We start from the raw sequence: 20,240 nt of genomic DNA, 5'->3' as shown, positions 1-20,240 counted from the left end.
AGGTAAAAAATCAGCTTGTTCATGAATACCTCTCTGGTTTTGCATATAGGTGTTTTCTCAAGTTGTAATTAACAGGCATAGTCCTAAATTGTTCTGCTTCTTACCTCCTCTTGCCTTGATAATTTTTTTCTATATTTTTCATCTCTCCTGAGAACTCTATTTTTAATGGTTAATTTAAAGGAAACCTCTTGTGTATTATAATGTGTATTCTGATTAGTACACATAATTGCAAAGAGTACATTACTTTAAAAGAAAATTAAGGAGGCCATATTTTTCAGCTCAGTTTCATTTGCGCAGTTTTTTGAGCACAAGGAATTGTGACTACAGCCAGTGGCAATGTAATACCTGCTATTTGGACAAATTTAGAAAATTGGTTTTGCCTTCAAGTATACAGCCTATTTGTATCCACAGATTTAAGCATGAACAGAAGAGCCTTTGTGTAAAGCCAGGTTTTAAAAATCTCAGTTGTTGTGTTACTGCGTATTTTATATTGGGTAAGAAATACTAGTGAGGATGAGTTGGGCTGGAGGAAAAATGTGCTTTAGTTGCTCATGTGTGGAGTCAGAGATAGTCAAAGTGGTTTTGTTAAATTCATTTTCTTTAAGTTGCTAATGGCTTAACAATGTTTAAATTTAACAACTCTGGTATTTTAAAGTAAATGTTTTTCCTAATGTCTTCATAATATTTGTGGGGTATTTATTTTTCTAATATGATCTGCCTTCCTTTTAATCCTCTTCTATATGGCCAGTTGCAAGGTCTTTTCTGAAAAGACATATTAAAAATAAGTTTTCTCTTTGAGAGTGCTCATAGGAAAACAGGAAATTGCCCAGTGACGGATACCCAGGGAAGCTGTTACAAACATCCATTAAAAATTTCTCAACAGCTTTGCTACCCTCAATATATATTTATTTTTCAAATATATTTCCATTATATATTAATATAATAGTGCACTGTAATGGAAGCTGTAACAGTCCACTTGGATTTTCCTCTCAGTCTGTTGGGGTGTGAGGAGGTTAATTGCCCTGACCCTCTCCTTTTTCAGTTTAGCCCTGATTCAGCAGTCTGAAAATACAAATTTCTGCTTTTACACTACTCTTCATTGGCCTGACACATTTTTCCAAGCAGGTGTGACTGTAGGACTGAACCTTGTTCTAGAAAATGATGTGGATTTCTGCATGAAGGCTGTGGTCTGTACATGAAACTTCCATGGGTAGTAGAGGGAAGGTAGAAGAAGAAAAGACATTAAACTTGTATAAATTATTCTACCTTAATAGGGTAGATCCTCACAAGTATATCTAAAACCCATCAGTTACCCTGACCCAACACACGCTGCAGTGACTTGTGCCTGTTCTGTGGGTGTTTTACCAGGCTACTGAGAAGAAATTGGTAAGGGAGTTGTTTATAATTAAAAACTAAGGTCCTTGGTGTTTCTTTTATCTCTTTTGAAAGTGGGAAGGAAAATCATTTCCTTACCCCTGCTGAGTGATAAACTATTTTTTTTGAAATGTGTTCGCTCTGTAGCAGAGATCTCACTGTTGCCGTCAGAAGAACCGAGTACAGTTGGCAGGAGAGTGTCTACCAGGCTGATCTGGCTGCCATTTCAGTTCAGGCAAAGTCGTCACAAATAAATAGGCATTTTGTTGAGCTTGTTAAATGCATAATGTTCTCAGAATAGCTACTGAGCTACACTATTATTGTGCGGTCTTCCTCCAAAAGTGTCTACCTGTGGAGTTATTCAGGAATATGTATTGTGCAGACTCTTTGTATCTTATTTTCAGCCAAATTAACTTTCTGCTGCTTGGAGCTTGTATTTATGTGTGGACAGGAGAATGTTCACAAGCACTTTAGGCAGCGTAAGCTGTCACTGCCACCAACAGATGTAGCTCCTGTTGCTATCCCCAACATAATATTTCTTCTACTTCTTTTCCTGTGCCAGAAAAAAAAGCCTTCGTGCGGCATGTGGCAGGCTCGTTCAGGGAACTGATCCAGCAGAGGAATAAGCTCAGCACAAAAAGCTGCTGCTTTTGGCTGGATGAGCTCCGTGGTTGGGTTCACCGTGCAACTCCCTGAACTTGAGTTGGTTGAGAATGAGCTAGGCTGCCTGTGCTAGTTGCTTACCTACGCAATCTGGAGTATTTGGCATGGTAACATAACAAAGTAATTGTATCTGCTTTCCAGAATTCATCTTGTAGTAGGCTGGGTACAGCCTGTTGCAATGTGTATAAAGCATTTTTAGATTCTTAGTCAGATGTTCTCTAGAGAGATGCTATTTCCATCTTTATCCACCTGTTACCAAATGGTTTGCCAACATAAGATGATTTTAAGGACATGTAGCTGCAAAAATCTCCCTCCTCTCCTCCCAGTAGCAAACAAGTAATCCAATGTTTTCATATAATGACCAGGTCAGTGTTGTAAGACATCATACAGACAAGCGCATGCTGAATACCCCTAAGCCTATCTGTACCCAAAGCTGCTGAAAGTGGAAGAGGTTTTTTCATCCTGTGGGATCTAAAGAAGGATCCCTGGGTGGTTTCTTTTTGAGGAGTCTGAACCACTTGGTTATCAGAATCAGAGAAACCCATACATCTGCATCATCTGATTTTCATATGGGCATAGGAGGCACCTGCTGACTGTCCCAGCTGCCTGGCAGAGTTAGATGAGTTCATAGTTCTTGTTGCTCCACAATTTTTGTGATACTGTGTTTATCTACCTAAACTATTGGTTTCACAGGTTGTGTTGTAAAGATGATGAAATCTTCTGTGCTATGTTGCATAACTTGCTTAACATGTAATAAGCAGTGCAGTTTCCAAAAATCTGCATTCAAGAATACTTGCAGTTCAGACAGTAGCACTTATCTTGTTTTGAAAAGATGCCTTAATTGCTCAGTGTTAATCTCAGCCTCACTTAACTGACTTTTTCATCATCTCCTGTTCTTTAAATCATCTGAGCCTTGGTGAATAAACACTAAATCCTACTCCATTTGTTATGCAGATGATCGTATCATTGTTGCTTGACCACCCTCAGTTCTGCATATATTAGTTCCTTTGTGTAGTGTTTAAATATATTGATGTATTTTTATTTCATAGGAAGCAAGAACAGAATCTATTGCCAGACCTTTGGAGATAAATGAGGCAGAGAAGATGATGAAAATTGCCATTGACTGTGTTCTGGTAAGCAAAAGGGTATTTATTTAATTGGAAAATCATCATTCCTCTCCTGCAAGAAGAACGTAACTCTCTTTATCAACAGCCTAGGGTTAAGAGTGCCAAAGCACACATCACCTTCAGCTGGCTGGACCAAGTAGTGCTGCACCTGGTTAGTTAATGTAATGTTGAACTTCAGTTAATGGCTAGTGCAGTCTTTGGTCTTTAGGTAACATCAGATGTGTGAACTCAAGTTCATCAAGGCAGAGGTCAGTTTGTGATGAGTCCTTGTGTCATGGTAATGAATATGGTCACTGATGATCCTTGTGGTTTATTTGGGAAACCTGTTGTGTTCCAAGTGAACAAGCATGTTAATTGAAACTGATAGCTTTCCTGGCTGAGTGAATGAGTTGTTGGCACAGAGATGATTGTGAGCTGGCAGTCAGAAATCACAGCCTGCAGCAGAAAGGGTAAATGATGCTAGCAGCAGCACCTAGGAGAACATGTTGAGATCCACTCTGCTGTCACTGTCACACTGCGTAACTGTGTTGGTTCTATGTGCAGAAACATTCCTCCAGTTGATGCATCAAAGAACTGCCTCCCTTGGCCTCTCTCCTGGGAGAAAACACATTTTAGTCGTATTCCCTGCCTCTGTTAGGAGCTCAGTAGTAGCCTCAGAAGCTCTACAGGAGGGATAAAAATTGCCCAAATCAGCACAGAAATCTACATCCCACCTTCATTGTCTAAGCCACAGAAACTTTGCAGAGTCAGGGCTGCAAGGGGTGTACCTGGTAGCTCAAAATGTGCTGGTATGTCTGGGGTTGTGAAATTGGTCTCTGGAAGCAGGGTAGCTGAGCTGGCCAAGGGGTGAGAAGAGCTGGCACTGTGCTAATTAGTGCCATGCCAGTGCATCGTTATGGTTCTCCTTTTGGAGGACCTTTTGTCTGTCCCAGTCTTGGCAACACTGTCCTTGCTCAAGTGCTTAGGTTCCTGTATTTCTGAACCATTAGCTGCACTCACAGCCTCTGTGCAAGTATGGCCGTTAATTAAATCCTAGTGATTACTACAAGTTATTTAACTGCAAACTGTGTCCAGTCCAATTGTATAATTACAAGGAGTGGAGTTCCAGATTTAAACAGCCAATGCATAATCAATAGATACTCCAAGCAATTTTTTCCTTATGTTTCTGCTCCTACTCACAGTCTATATGAATTCTAAATGTTGTTACTATGCATAGCTATTCTATGCAGTAGTGCTGATTAAACTAACAGCAGCAGAGTAGAGCAATTGGCTTCTTGGGAAATAGCGATAACACAAACCTCAGCTGGTTTAGTTCTGGACCAGTTAATGAAATTACTTCTTATAGCTGAGCAGCACCTTACAGTTACTGCTGGAATTTCAGCAAGGGTGAAGTCCTCTTTCTTTCTCTCTCACTCAAAAGATGCTCATGGTTTCCTGAGCATAAGCACACTGAATGTGCTTGGCTCGTTTTAATAAACTGGAATATTCCCACTTCCCTCTCCTTATTCCTGTAGCACGTGTTGTAATGTTCAGGATGCTTCCCAGATTTTGAAAAGATGGATAAAGGAAGAATTAGAAAAGGATGCAGATATTCGGATAGAGTAAGTTCTTTATAAAGAAGTGACCTTTATCTTGAAGAGGAAAAAAAGAAAATTATGGAAACCTGAAATTCCCTAAAATAGTACCAAGAAATAAATGCATTTCTCATCTGTGTTTATTCAGATACTCCACATCAAGAGATGTCAGATTTTTTTGAGGAGGCTTCTTCCTATCTTTTACTGCTTTTGCAGTGAGAAGGAAAAATAAAGCTAAAGCCCAGGGCAAGCTGTGGCTTTTTTTTCTTTTCTTCTTCTAGAATGTCTGGAAAAAAAAACAGGTATTTTAAATTCGTAAATGTCCAGTTAGTTCACTATCCTGGCCACAAACAACTTTTTAATTTTCATTGCCTAGCCAGTTTATGTTCTAGCTCATTGTTACAATGTTATTTGATAACATGAGATGTGAGATTATACAGAAGAATGTTCAGCATCTGAAAGATAATTCTAATTATTCCAGTGCAAGCCATGGTTCACCATCCTTCTCTTTTAGGAACAAGTCCAAAAGACTAAAGACATGTTGAATAATGTGGCTTTGGATGAAGCCAGTTTGGAAGCCAAGATTGAAAAACGAAAATTGGAACTGGAAAGAAGCCAGAAGAGGCTACAGACTCTACAAAGTGTTCGGTAAAGATTATGAACTGATTATCTACTGCATAAATGAGTGTTAGCATAAATGATGGAACTGTGCATTGTTAATGCTTAGAGCGGCAAGGAGTGAAGTCTGTAATGAGACTGAGATGATGGCCTGTGGAAGAGAGAGGTTCTCTTCTCTAGCAGTGCCCACTCTGGATTGTAATTGTTCATTTTTACATTACCATGTATTTGAAATCAGAATTTCAGGGCTGTTAAAAGTGGCCAGAGTATTATTTGTTGGGGTTGCTTAATTGCTGCTTGAGCTGTACAAAATGGTCAGGTAGCATGTCTTGTCTTTTCATTTGTCATTAAACATAGATTGTGTCAGGTAATTCTCCTGAAAATGGCAACTGGTGCAAACATTCCCTCTGTTCCCAGAGGCTTCTAGCATTCTTAGCCACCAAAAAAAAAAAGTTCATTATGCATCCCTTATTAGGATCAGTTCCTCTAGGCAGTGATACAGCCTGCCATAAAATCAAGATGTTCAGATTCACAGTTTAGGTTGATTTCTTGCCCTTAATTAAACTGCAAGTTTATACAATCTACAAGATCATGCTCTATTTTTGACCTAATATGAAAAAAAAAAAAAAAAGGAAATATTAGAAAAATGATTGGTGGAAGGAATGACATTGACTCATATACACGTTTTGATCAGTAATAGTTTGGAGGAAGTGTATTAGGTAGATGTGAAGCAGCAGTAGTGTTCTTTGGGGTGCAATGGTTAGCTCTGTAGTATAAGGACATCATCATTTATTGGTGTTAAGTCTAGTTACGCTTGTAATGACACAGCACAGTTTTGTAGCAAGTAAATCTCCAGCGAAGTAGGTGATTTACCAGCCATGCTACAAGCTAGTTTTTTGGAGTCATAAAACAGCAGGATAATTAAGTTTGATTTGCCTGCTAAAGGGGCCAAAATGCTGCCTTTCTGCCTGTTTGAAAGGAAATGGTAGTGGGTACACAATAACCTTTCCTTTGCTACATGTAATTTTTGCAGGATAGCTTAATGAAGTTTTTTGTCTTATGCTTTTAGTCTCTGAAGTAGTGTGGAACCTTAAAAACAAAGGTCCTTTTAGATTGGTTTAGTAGGCATGGAAAGGAAGCTGCAAAACCAAAAATGCTTATTTCAGAATTCTGCATATACAGGTCAATATTTTGCTGAGTAGTTTGTGCTTGTTCTCTCCAGTCCTGCTTTTATGGATGAGTATGAGAAGATTGAGAAGCAACTGCAGAAACAATACAGTAGTTATCTAGAAAAATTCCGTAATCTGACCTACATGGAGCAGCTCCTGGATGACCATCGACGGATAGAGCAAGAGATGTTTGAGGTAAGACAGCTTAGAAATGCTCAGCAAGCCTGTATATCCTGTAGTTCTTGGCCTTATAACAAAAAATGTTTTAATACCCCTTTGCCAAAGCAGCACATTACTAGTTGTAGAGCCAGCTCTGAGTGACTGGCAGTTTATTGACAATCCAGTAAGTGTGACTGCTCTTGGACAAGCGTGGTAATACAGCTTTATTTTTTGAGTTAGTGAAGTTAAACCAGTGTAGTGATGCCCCTTTCCAGTCTCTGACTCCCGGAACTCATTTTCAGTTGATGTTTTTTGTTCACGAGGAATGTTTTCAGCATTTCTAATCTTTCTTTTCTTTTCTTACATACAATGTATGTGCTAAGAGTTGTTAGGCACTTATTTTTATTGTCTGCCAACAACTGATGTATAAGGGTTTCTCAGCACAAGGCTCTTCAATTTCCTCATGGTAGCCCTCTTCAATGAAAACAGCAAAGCGTATCAGTGAAAAGATCAGATATGCTGGAATCCTCTCTCATATACTCTGCAGTTTTGTTTGGCAGAAATTCTGTTTTCTGTTGACTTGCTGAATTGTATCAGTTCAGTGCGATTCTCTATTTTGTATCCTGCTGGATAATCTGTATTTGTATCTCGTCTTGCTCCATACTTTTCTTTGGATATTTATTGGGCTGCAGTGCTTTCAGCCAACCTTTCATTCAGCTTCCTGTAGCTTCATGTTTAACTTGGCTTTTCATCCTTCTCACAGTCATTACCCAGTGTATCTTCTGTTCTTCACTGAAAACACGTTTCAGTGAATGATCACCCCTTGGACCTTAATACTGGTGGGTGTGCTATACCTTGAGTTAACCAGTGCTTCCTCTTTCTGGATTGTCCTATCCTTCATATGCAGATCATGTTTTATTTTGTCAACACAACTTACTCTTGTTCCTGGCAGAAATATGGCAGAGCTATCTGGCAATGACTGCATGTTTTGCTTTTGCTGTGTCTGTATGTGTCTACTGATGTGAAAACAAAGTAGTTTGACCCCAAGTTTTTTAGTCTTCCCCTTTAAAGTATTCATACCTGTGTTTACTTATAGTAAAGTTTTGTGACCTGTGCTTAGGCTGCAAATAAGGCTCAGTAACTTTATAGTCCCCCTTCTCGTATAACCTGTCTCTCTTGCATCTGTGAGGTATCTTTTTAGAAAGCCTTGTCATTCTATAGAACTGATGGTGCTGAGAAGCCTCCCCTTTGATGATTGCCTGCACTCTGTTCCTGTGTGTCTAAGCCGCAGAGTACAATGTACAGGGGGCTTCATAACCAGGCTTCAGGCCATTCTGAAGTCTGGAGGAAATATGGTAATTTCCATCACCTTTTGGACATAGGAAAAGGCATACTGTATTCTGTTGAGAAGTCTCAAATATTTTGCTGCAGCATTTGCTTGAGGGATAAAATAACCTGTCTTCTAAAAGGTAACATGGGCATTTGACAACTTGTTAATCGTTGTGAACCAATTTCCCATTAACCTCCCTTTGTATAGCACTGTCTCTGTAGATGTTATTTCACATACTTCTAATCTGTAGTCAGCTTGATATTTTCATGTGTCTTGTTTTATGATGTTCTAGTTCTTCCACATATTTCTGGCCCAAAAAAAAGTCCTCAATTAAACCATAATCTTGAAATGAAGCCTAATATCTGATTTTCCCCTTTTGTTCAAATGCCATTGAGACTTAATACCGAAAGTAGAAATGTTTTGAACTGAGCTACCTGAAACTGTTTATAAATTCATGCACAGAAGTTAGTAATGAGTTGGCGTACAGCTCTTCAGGGGATTTTTGTTAAAAGATAATAAGACAAAGAAAAAGCCTTTGTCATTCAGGGCTGTGCTCATGCTTAGAATATGGAGAGCACTTTTTATTTTCCTTTGTCTCCTTCTTTCTGTGAGACACCTGGAAATCTACCGATATGGTCTGGCTTTTCATTTACTAGGATCAGCAGGTAGCAATGCTTCAGCATTGTGCAGAATTATAGAGTATAAAAGCTTGTGCTTGTGACAAAAAGATGTGGGTTTTTTCCGCACACTTCTATCACTAGCAGGCATCAGAACTGGAAACGTCTTTAAGACGTGTTTTATGCTAAAAACAAAATGCCATCAGGTCTTCTGCATTTGGAATGAGTTCTTGCCATGTCTGGTGGTCTGTACTTGGGTGTCTCTAACTATGACCTCAAGTGATCAAATTACTTGTGCTGAACCCTGTATCTGTTAAATACATTGTGTTAGCTTAAACCAGCATGAAGTTTACCTGTCAAATCTAGTTCTATAGCTTGAGCTTAACCCTAAAAGTATCCTGAGATCATTTCATTTCAATTCCCGTATATTAGTCTGTTAAATCTCTTCACTAGAGAGTGTTTGGGAAGACCAAAAATAAAAACGTGAAAAAAAGGTACATTTGACAGTTGTTCTTCAGAACTGGAGAGGGAGCATGGGGATTAAGAACATAACATTGGAGTATCAGAAGAACCTTAGAATATTTAAAGGATGAGACTGTAACCATCTCTTTGTGGGCAGCAGTACAGTGACTCAAGTAGCCATGACTGCTTTGTTGTAGAAGCTGTTGCTTTGGTAGAAGAGGAGGCTATGCATGTGTCTCTCTTACATGCAGATTTTCAGGAGTGCTGGAGTCCAAACTATTATTTGAAGTCATTATGAGATATCAGTGCTCAAAATCAGGCTGCAGGACTTGGTGACTGAAAGAGGATGAAGAATCTGGGTCCCAACTAAATCAAGAGACTTGCTGGTGCGCTCCTATTTCCTTACCACTGTGGGGACTTTTGTATTTTTTTATTTTAAAAAGATGGTGCACTGTTTAATCCATTTCAGATTAGTCTCTTGCCAACCTGGAACACCAGGGTATTTCTCTCACTTCTTCTGTCAGTCTTGATCTGCTTTTCAGCTGGTGCTTCATTGCCTTTGGCTACTTGTTGATGAAGCAAAACTGTGTGTCATTTATTACGTGCTTGGAAAAAAAAGTAGTTTGCTCCAAAATGATGCTGCATGTTGTCCTAAAGTTTATCATCTCGTGTCATTTTCAGAATCAACAGAGGAAGAAGTAACAAGGATAATTACATTTAATCCATTTTAATACACACTCTCTCCAACTGTCAAAAACCGCTGAAAATTATGTTGATTTTTTTTCAAGCCTGATTTGTCTTTTGTTCCACCAAACAAATCTTAATTATCTTCTGTAGTAGAAGTGAGAGTCAATTCTTTTATCATCGCTGTGTATTTTGTTAAATAGCTTGCCGGAAAAAAGCAACAGCAATGTAATTAGATTAATCCAGCACTCCGTGTACTGTTCAGTACTGAGGAGTGATTCCTGGACCCCTTTCCTTGACTAGGTGCATGTTTTTAGGAGGAATTTTTGTTCTGATTGAGAGTCCATTGCTGAATAATGAGACTAATCTCTAGTGCACTTAGACTCAAAGCTGTTTTGGTACCCTGCTGACGTTGTGCAGCTAATGACCTGGGCCAGAGCGCATTTCCTAATTAGAAAAGTGATTTAAAGATTGTACCCAAGCACACAATTTTAATTAAGTGACATTGAGCAGTTGAAACACTCCAGCCTCTCCAGCCTGCAGCACTGGTCATTTGTGTGGATTTTTTTCGTTTGTTCTTTCATGTGGTAGGTGTACAGTTGCATGGAGAGCAGCACTCTGTAGCTCCTGTTATTGTCTTAGGCCTCCTGTTCCCTTTGCCTCCCGGTGTCCATAATAATGTGGAGCGGTGGTTGGAGAGCAATCGGCAGGAGTCTCCTGCCAGGCACTGGACTGAGAAATCTCTCTCTGTGTTAAAAGGAACTTAAAGGCTTGGTGTTGAGTCTGAACCAAATGAATTGCCAGAACTGAAAAGTTAATTGATGATGAAATTACCACCTGCAGAGCACCTGCCCATTTGATGTGGAAGCCCATGTGACATGTATGAAAAAGATGAAATTATTTGTCTGTTACCAACCCTCATCTGTGGAGATGTCAGAAGTCCTCACATGAGGACTCCTCCTTCGAGTGAGTTGCTCACACTTACTGACAAACTGTCATGCACTACTTATTATTGGACCTGAGGAATTTAAATAAGGGTCTTTTGTCTTTGCAGTTTCCTTAGCCTTTTTTCATTTTCAGTCACCTCTTTTATTCTGTTTCTGCTCTCTTGTGCTGCTCGTGGAATTAATCCATCTTCTTGCATTTCTCTGCAGAAGCAAGGATTTATGTGCCACATCTCCTCAAAGATTTGTTCTTATTTTTCTACTTTGTAAAAAGATTCAGCACACTTCATTAATTTTTATCCTGTTTTTAAGATGAAATTGTTTCTAATGTTTAGACATGAAAGCTATTAGAACTTTGGCTGCTCTAAAAATCAAAATTTCAGGGGTTTTCAGATATGGGGGTTGAAATTTTCTATGGACCATAAATGAATGCCTCTCTTTTAAAGGACAACACAGTTCAAAAAGGCATTTTTGTGTAATGCCAGAATAACTTGCCAATATCCTTTAGCATTTGCCTTTTCTCTAGGCAGAATATGCTTATTCTTTCTTGTGCTTCTCAGAGGTCATCCCTGAAGTACTTTCTTCTTCAGCTACTTTTCCTAAGGTATTTTAAGACTGCTTTTATGCTAGTGCTGTGAAATCTCCTCTGAGGAATACCATGAAGTGGTGGACACATGGAAGAGGGTGTTCTAAGCCACTCAGTCATTATCTTTGGTGTGGGATTGCTTAAACCATTTTTCTTTTCATTGTTATGATATTACTATCAGTAAGCAGTCCATCATGATTAAGCAAGGAAAAGCCAAATAAACAGACTGTATGTATTGTGACTCACTTTGCAACCCACCCTCCCCAAATAAAATCCCTTTTCATTAAACTGATGGATTTTTTTTATCAAAGCTCCATACCTGAAGCTGATGCTTTATTCTGAATAGGTACATTTGACACTGTCTCTCATGGCATACTCCTTGAGAAGCTGGTGTCTCATGGCTTGGACAAGTGTACTCTTCGCTGGGTGAAAAACTGGCTGGATGGACGAGCCCAGAGACTTGTGGTGAATGGGGTGAAATCCAGTTGGCGGCCAGTCACAAGTGGTGTTCCCCAGGGCTTGGTGTTGGGCCCCGTTCTGTTTAATATCTTTATCAATGATTTGGATGAGGGGGTTGGGTGCACCCTCAGCAAGTTTGCAGACGACACCAAGTTGGGAGGCAGGGTCAATCTGCTTGAGTGTAGGGAGGCTCTACAGAGGGATCTGGACAGGCTGGACCGATGGGCTGAGGCCAATCGTATGAAGTTCAACAAGGCCAAGTGCCCGGTCCTGCACTTCGGTCACAGCAACCCCATGCAGCGCTACAGGCTTGGGGAAGAGTGGTGGAAAGCTGCCTGGCAGAGAAAGACCTGGGGGTGCTGGTCGACAGCCGGCTGAATATGAGCCAGCAGTGTGCCCAGGTGGCCAAGAGGGCCAACGGCATCCTGGCCTGTACCAGAAATAGTGTGGCCAGCAGGAGCAGGGAGGTGGTTGTTCCCCTGTACTCGGCACTGGTGAGGCTGCACCTCGAGTACTGTGTTCAGTTTTGGGCCCCTCACTACAAGAAAGACATTGAGGTGCTGGAACGTGTTCAGAGAAGGGCAACCGAGTTGGTGAGGGGCCTGAAGCATAAGTCTTATAAGGAGCAGCTGAGGGAGCTGGGGCTGTTTAGTCTGGAGAAAAGGAGGCTGAGGGGAGACCTTATCGCTCTCTACAACTGCCTAAAGGGGGGTTGTAGTGAGGCGGGTGCTGGTCTCTTCTGTCAGGTAGCTGGTGATAGAAAGAGAGAAAATGGCCTCAAGTTGCGGCAAGGGAGGTTTAGGTTAGATATTAGGAAAAATTTCTTTACTGAGAGGGTTGTCAGACATTGGAATGGGCTGCCCAGGGAAGTGGTTGAGTCACCATGCCTGGAGGTATTCAAAAAGTGCGTAGACAAGGTACTCCAGAACATGGTTTAGTGGGCATGGATGATGGTTGGACTCGATGATCTTGAAGGTGTTTTCCAACCTAAATGATTCTATGATTCTATGATAGGGATATCTGAGTTCTGCTGCACTCCAAGATACTCCTTGGTTCTGCTGCTTTTCATGTCTTTTTGCATTGAGCTATCCCATTTGAAATATTTAATCTAGACATTCCCATTGCAATGTCTGCTTACTGAAACAGCCAGACAGAAGGTTAATATGAAAAGCGGTTGGTTACAGTCTTTAATCTTCTAGCTAATGTACATTTGAATTATGACTGGTAACATTTTTATAGCTACCAGAAGAGCACTCCTGGTCCAGTGTTGCTGAATTATATTGAATATCAGATGTAAAAGTAGGCACAAGCATCTTAATTGTTGATTGCTTCTATTCTGGCATTTAGACCGGTATACAAGTATGACAGCATTGGTGCACTGAGACGCACAAATCCCATAATGGAGAAATGTGGAAAAAATAGAGTAGGAGGAAGAGGATGCACAGGGAGAGAGTAGGGACAATGGAGCACAGGAGAAAAAGACAGAGGAAATTGCTGGCCTGAGAAATGATGGTGACACAAAAGGAGAAGATGGAGGTAGAGAAAAGGTGGGAGGGCATGTGAAGAGCATGTTAGAAAAGATGGAAGCGTTGCTGTGTGCATTCATTCCACTGAAGCAAAAATATGCAATCCCCTACCAATACCATGGCAACTAGATCTAGGTTCTCAAAGGTACCTCTAAATGCCCTGAAGTAGTTGTGTGCCTACCTGCTCCTGGTGCTTTATTGATACTGTCTCCCATTAAAAGCTATAGGAAAACTTTCTGGGAAATGAAAACAACTGAGATCAGCTCAATTGATATCAATTGGATCAATCAACTCAGTGCTCAAAGATGCACATGTTTGTCAGGATTATTTTGTCATCTGATGTGCCAGATGGGTGAATAAACTTGCCTTAGGATCCCAAATTTGGGGTCATTTGACTCACAGCTTCAAGTTCTTCATGTCTGACAGACTCCAGAACTTACTTTTTCACAGACTTGGGGATCAAACAAGAATTTATTAAAACTCTAATCATCACTTGTAGGTTTTTCTGAGCAATGGAAACATTCATATTCTGCCTTCAGCAGCCCATTAACTCCTTAGCAGAAGAGGTAAAGAGGTTCCTTGTGCATCAGGGCTTAGTGCTATGCTTGGATATAAACCCCCTGCATAGGCTACTCAGTCTAGTTCTTCCTTGCTGCTGTTGTAAAACTGTGCTAATTCTGTTATATATATGAAATACTCTGCAATTGGGGAAGGAACACAGGGAGAGTATCTACTAAGTTTTGCAGTGTACTAAGTCAGGGTGAGTTTCTCTGTCATGCCAGCAATTGCTTCTTTGAAGTATGAGATGTAGTGGCTCTTATTGATAGTGTAGCTTGGAAATCCATGAATGATTTTCACAAATAGAAATCAGACACTATCTGGTTTCTAATACTTTCAGTTCTTAGGTTGTCTCACTGAATTTCTTTTGCAGTGACTCCACTCCAGAAGAAACATTGCATGAAAACAGTCTCTATTTAGTGTATTCTGAATGTACTGCCTTTTAGGTTTTAAGTATTCTCTTTATCCAGTTTTATTTGGTAAGATAGAGTAAGTGGATTGTTCATATTATGGTCTTTCTGCCTTCCCTGTCAGCCTGCATTATGCTTTTGAATATTCATAAGTACTTTAGATGTGTGAATTATGTAACACAAATCTAGCTTTAAATTCCCTCAAAATAGGAGACAATCAGATCACTTGAAGCAACACTGATCAAGCAGATAATTTCCTCCCCCACCCCCCCAGCGATCAACACATAAAATCATTATGAAAAACCTTTTAATAGGTGATTAAAACCCAAGGAGTTGGTTGAAAGAAAAAGTTAAAATAACTCTTATTTTGGGACTGATGTTTTGCAAGTGATTTGCACCAAATTACATAAGTAGGTAATGTGAAAATAATGTATGTGAAATTTAGGAGGTTTATGCTCTGCTACTGGTACTTAGCAGCAGAGAAAAGTAGCTAGGAGACTAGCATTTTGGTTTGCACAAGCATGCGTAATCTCGTGCAAAACAGTGAGGTTTGAGTTTTTCAATGTTAAATAGTAAAATAATTCTCAGTTTTCTAGCTGTGTAGAAACAATTTCTAGTTCAATTATGTGAAACATATGAAAATTAAACACTATGCATGTATGAACAGTAGACCTGTCGGATAGGTGTCCTGGCAGAACCCTTGGGTAACACCCACCTAGCGCACGGGCTGGCAGCATGAGTTACTGTACCTTGCACAGTCATTGCCTTCTCCTCTGAGAGCTCCAGAATACTGTTGGGATTCTTTGAAGATGATTCTCATCTTGAGATAACCAGTGGGCCAAATTGTGAGCCATACCATTTCAGAAGCATTGCAGCAGGGTCAAGCATCAGGGCTAAGGAAAAGTAAGAAATCCTAGGGGAAACAGTACACCTTTCTGCCTACGGACTGAGTCATATTTGTTTTGCTGGAAATCCATTTACATTCTCATTTGGGCTTACCTTGAGCACGATGTAGTCCTGAAATCGATGGAAACCTCCATTTTAGGCTGCTAAGTTCTGAGACCCTCCTTTTTTAAAATTTGGTGGAGAGTTATACGCCTGTCTCCTACTCAAGCTTTGTTGCATCTTTGAGAGGACTGAGGAGAAACCTGACTTGGTCAGAGCCTGGCCTGTTAAGTAAGCATGGTCTAACTCACTTTGGCAGTGCTGTGTTCACTTTAAATACCTGCTGGTGGCCATCTTCTAACAAGAAACAAGGACTTCATATAGTGTGTCCTCCATCTCAGTTCCTGCTCAGCCACAAGGATTTTTAAACCAACAGCTCCTGTTTCTTAATCTGTAGAGTAGGCTGGAATGACGCTATCCTGTGTCCCTACTGCTTAAGCTGGGTGACTATGGAGAAGAACACAGAGTTATTGAAACTAGAGAAGAAGATTGTGTAAGGTGAAACCTGATGTTGTAGATCATTGGTTGCCCAGAGATGTTTACCTACTTGTTTTGTCTTAAAGCCTGATGCACGTGAACAGTCCTAGAAACAGTGCTTGTCATTCCCTTTCAAAAGAGAGATTTGTCTGCATCATTAGTCATCTTTACTTTCTTTACATTCTTTACTTTCTTCTTCTCTAACCCACCACAATGAGATATTTAAAAATAGTTTTATCCTGGTCTTCTAAGCTAGTAACTAGAGCACTGTCCTGGTGAGCAGGAACTAGGAGTGCAAATGTTTTCAAGCTGGAGAAATCATAAAAAAACAGGCCGCTAATTCCTGTGCTAGGGAGACTAGACCACTAAAGAGAGGCTTGCTGGTGCCGCCTCTTAATTGGGGACTTGACTGGTGGGAAATAAGAAATAAACTGAAATGTGCGTCAGCAACGTGTTGAAGAGATTCTTTACTATAAGAAACATGGGCTGTATTGGAGCTAATTGATCTCAAGATGGAAGGCAGCAGATTCTGTTATCAGTTCCTGGAACCATCAAGTTCACCAAGAACAACTACTCTTTAATATAATAACTGCTGTCCTTGAAAAGAGCTAATAATCCTGACCCCCCTTTGAACACTTAAGGGTATGTGCTACCTGTGACACAGGGAGAGGATAATTCTGATGTTAGATTCAAGCAGTGATGTGACAGTGACTGCTTTATGGTGGTGAACAAGACACAGCTGTGACTACTAACTTCCAATCAATATTAATTTGGATGATAATTTCTTCAGACACTGCAAACTGACCTCAGGTTTACATTACGGAATTGTACATTAATTCAAATAAATCACACATCCAACCAATATCGCTTGTAAGCTTGGTACAATAAAAATGTAACACACGAAGGGAATGCTCAATGAGCTGTTATTGAGTCATTATAATTCATATCTTCCACAAAAGTGAATAGGAAAAATGGAGAGGAGTTGTCGTTATGGTAAACTTGGATTATATCTAATGATGAATACATTTGATTCACAGAAAAAAGTCCATCCTCTGTCACGTTATTTTAGGCAGTAGTGAATTCCTGAGTGTTATTGCTGACTTGAAGCTTCTTGTATGAAAGCATTTTAACTGGAAAATTCTGGGCAGAAAATGTTAGTCTGGGTCTTTTTTTTTTTTTTCCTTCTTTTTTTCTTAATTCTGTTTAGATTTCTCTCACTCAGTGCTGCTGGATGATTTAAAGGCCTGTGATCTCGCCTAGTCTCATGTTGTAATCTCTGCCAGTGCCTTACCAATCCTTTTGTCTTCTGCCTCTTCACAATCCTCTTGAGCTATGCCCCGTCATAGACGGTCACATAAATCCTCAGCGGTGTGCTCAGTGCTGTGTTTCCTCTAATGTTCTGGTCCCTTGGCTCTGACCTGTGGTTCCTGGATGGTTCAGGAGTATTTCTTACATCCTCTTGGGGCCTTTGACTTCAAGCCTCTAGCCAGCTTTATTGAATCTGGATCTTGCTGAATCTGAAAGGAAAACTTTAACTTAGCGTAAACATGCTAGATGTACCTGTAGGCAGGATCCCTATGCTGCTTTAAGCAACTGAAAAAGGCATTTATGCTGGTACTTGTTTTGGTGAATCATGACAGCGCAAAACTCCTTGCTCTCAAAATGGCCCAATTTATGTGAATAATGAGACGGCTCTCATCGGTGCCACAGCAAAGTGTGCTCTAGGAGCAGTGTTGGAAAAGCAGTTCAGCAGAAGCATTTGGTATACGTCATCTGTTTTTTATGAAGGCTTCTCCATGTTTATGGTGCCTCTTTCCCATTATTGTTGCACAAATGGAGATAGACAAGGGAAAAGTTACATCAGTCTGAAAAGAAGTGATCCATACTGTGCAAAATGCATACGTAGGTGTGTGGGAGAACTGGCTGGCCCAGGAAGTAATCAAAATAGGGTGCATGTGTGCATGCGAGAAGGGATCCTAATTATGGGAGCTTGAGAAAGAGAGGGGAGGGAAGGTCATGGAGTAAAGGAAGATTTGAAGCCTCAAGCTCATGAGAGCCAGAGTTGACTCCAGAACTGGCAGAGCTTATAATGAAGGGGATAAGGTTGCACAGAGCTGGACTGGTACAGTACAGCAGTGGAGAGGAGTGTTTGAGGTGAAAAGGTTTGGTTTGGTTTGTTGTTTTTTTTTTTAATAGAAAACAAGTCAAAATAGTTAAATAACTTCTAAACCTGCTTTCTTGGTGACTGAATCACAGATTAATTCTGTTCAAAGCAAGGTCAGCTATGGCTTCAGACCACATTGCTCAAGAGTTTATCCAGTCCAGTCTTGAAAGCCTCCAAGGACAGAGACTGCACAGCCTCTATGGGCTAGCTGTTCACTGTTTGACTGTTCTAATGGGAAATGTGTAATGTGTAGGCACAGAAAAAAGTGGCGTAACCTGTGGAGAAAGCTTTTATATTGCATGAAAAGTTGCTCAAGCACCATGCTACTTGGAGAATTACTTGTCTACTTTATGACTGTAAGAGGGGAGAGCTGTAGAGGAAAGCAAAGAGAGTTCATACAAAGCATGAATATGGCACCCTGGTCTATAGGCAAGTCAGGAAACACATTCCATAGCACAAGACCAATTACCAAGCTGGAATTCGTCCCCCTGAGCTAATTTGCTCTTTCTGTTTAGTCCCTTCCTTTTGAGTTCCCAAAGGGACGCTATTAATGTCTAGGTGAGACCTTCATGTGCAGTCTGCTTATTCAAGAGGAACGCTAATTGATCTGCCTTAAGTCTCAGGATGCTACCTCTCAACTTCAGATTATGAAGTGTGCTGTTCACTTCCAGCTCCAATTTATCAGTTCTGCAAAAAGCGGTTATTGCAGTGTTTGAGCTGGATATACTGAAGTCAGAACTTGCTAAGTAATGATGGAAGCTTTAGGAAGAAGTTTATGTGAGAAACATTAAACCAATCTAATTTTAAAATACTTGCTGTGGATTGTGTTGCATCCTGTTACTTTAAGTGTGTTTTTTGAATACACTTCAATGTCTGGCTTCGTGTAGCCTGAGCCTGGTATCATTAAGAGCTGCTATGTTAGAATAGCATCAGTGTAGGTATCCTAGGCCATAAATTGCATCTTCTCCTGTCTCTGCCTTCTGCTACTCACATGACCCCATGCAAAGGCTCAGCTGGGCACCCTGTTCCTTGCTCCTCTTTCCCACAGATCCCTGATAGCTGTTTACCTTCCTAAAGACTTTTCCCCAAAACAAAGTCACCATAAGAGCCTATGCTAGATTTTTTTACTATGATAGCTTTCCTTTATGATACATTTCATCTACATTGGAGAACATTTTAGCTTTTTTCCTAATTTTCATGATAGCATGAATGTTCTGTTAATTAAAGTGTACTTCCTTGAAAAGAGAAACCTTTCAAGAAACTTTTGAGGTATTTTTGTGATTTTGGTGATGAAAGTGCTCCTCAGTAGTGACCTAACAGATCTAATTGTTTATTTTGATAAATATGGTCCCTGGAGTTGGTGTGTCAGAATTTATTGGGGGAGGATGCTACATTCTGTGGCACCTGTGTACTGTGAACTGACCAACATGAATGCTGTTTGGTCTCCTACTGAGCCTACTAAGTCAAATTTGGTGTTTCACTTGGATAAGTGCTATTCTATCAGCTTGAATGACTAATACTCTTCTGCCCCATTTATTGAAGTACTTTTACTGTATCTATTACAGTACTCTTAGTGAACAATTCTTCCACAAGAAGTAGCAAAATGCAAGGTTAGCAGGGTTTAACACAGGAAAAGAATAACCTGGAAAGACAGAGTCATGTTGTAAAGTAGCATAAGACTTGCTATTTTTCAAAAGAATTCGATTCTTTTGAAAATAGATACATCAGTGACAGGTAATGGCTAGCTGGGACAGAAGAGTTGCAAGATAAAAAAACCTTTCTCTGTAGAAGGACAATGAATCTAGTTATTAATTTAAAATAGTGACACTACAGCAGAAATGAATCCCCATCCCCTTCCACCAACACTGGTGGTGCCAGTATTATGATAACAGTCGGTGAATTTCTGGTGAGTATCAGTTAAGTGTATAAAATACTCTCAAGTATGCTTTATATGTGTTTCAATAGAAATGATTACTGTAAAATGACTATTAATCATGAGAGGCGATGACTGTTTCAGCACACGAAAGCAAGGGAGAAGATGGGAATAATGAGAATAAGGAGGAGACAGATGGTCTTATAATAGGGGCTTATGATTTTCAATTCATTCAATGTGTGCTCATCCACTGGAAGGATGACCTCTAAAAAACTTTAAATGTCCAGTGGTGATGGCTTTCAGACGCTCCTCAGGCCAGAACAGTAAAGATGCATAAATGTCTGTAAAAACTAAGTAATTATTAGTATGAACCTTGATGAGGGATCCAGAGAATCTGCTAGAACAATTTCATGTTTGCTTTTCTGGTGCAGAACTCTGTATTTGGCACAATGGCTTGTTTGTTTGAGACCACATTTTCCAAAACACTGTACTTGATCTAATGCTGGGGGTTTGGTGGAGTT

At 40.1% G+C, this 20,240-nt stretch overlaps 1 protein-coding gene across 3 annotated transcripts in view; it reads left to right on the top strand.

The window, feature by feature from the left end:
- Positions 1 to 20,240, top strand: part of CLUAP1 (clusterin associated protein 1) — a 71,812-nt gene that overhangs the window by 19,251 nt on the left and 32,321 nt on the right. For all 3 annotated transcript variants that reach the window (XM_052773164.1, XM_052773162.1, XM_052773163.1), the window contains exons 6-8: positions 3,087 to 3,170; positions 5,253 to 5,386; positions 6,579 to 6,720. In XM_052773164.1, coding sequence (XP_052629124.1) covers positions 3,087 to 3,170; positions 5,253 to 5,386; positions 6,579 to 6,720 — 360 coding nt within the window. The remainder of the gene's footprint in view (positions 1 to 3,086; positions 3,171 to 5,252; positions 5,387 to 6,578; positions 6,721 to 20,240) is intronic.

The sequence above is a fragment of the Harpia harpyja genome, chromosome 21 (assembly GCF_026419915.1).
Source record: "Harpia harpyja isolate bHarHar1 chromosome 21, bHarHar1 primary haplotype, whole genome shotgun sequence".
Lineage (NCBI taxonomy): Eukaryota > Metazoa > Chordata > Aves > Accipitriformes > Accipitridae > Harpia > Harpia harpyja.
The sequence above is the reverse complement of the archived record's forward strand: the minus strand, read 5'-3'. Positions and strand labels throughout refer to the sequence as shown.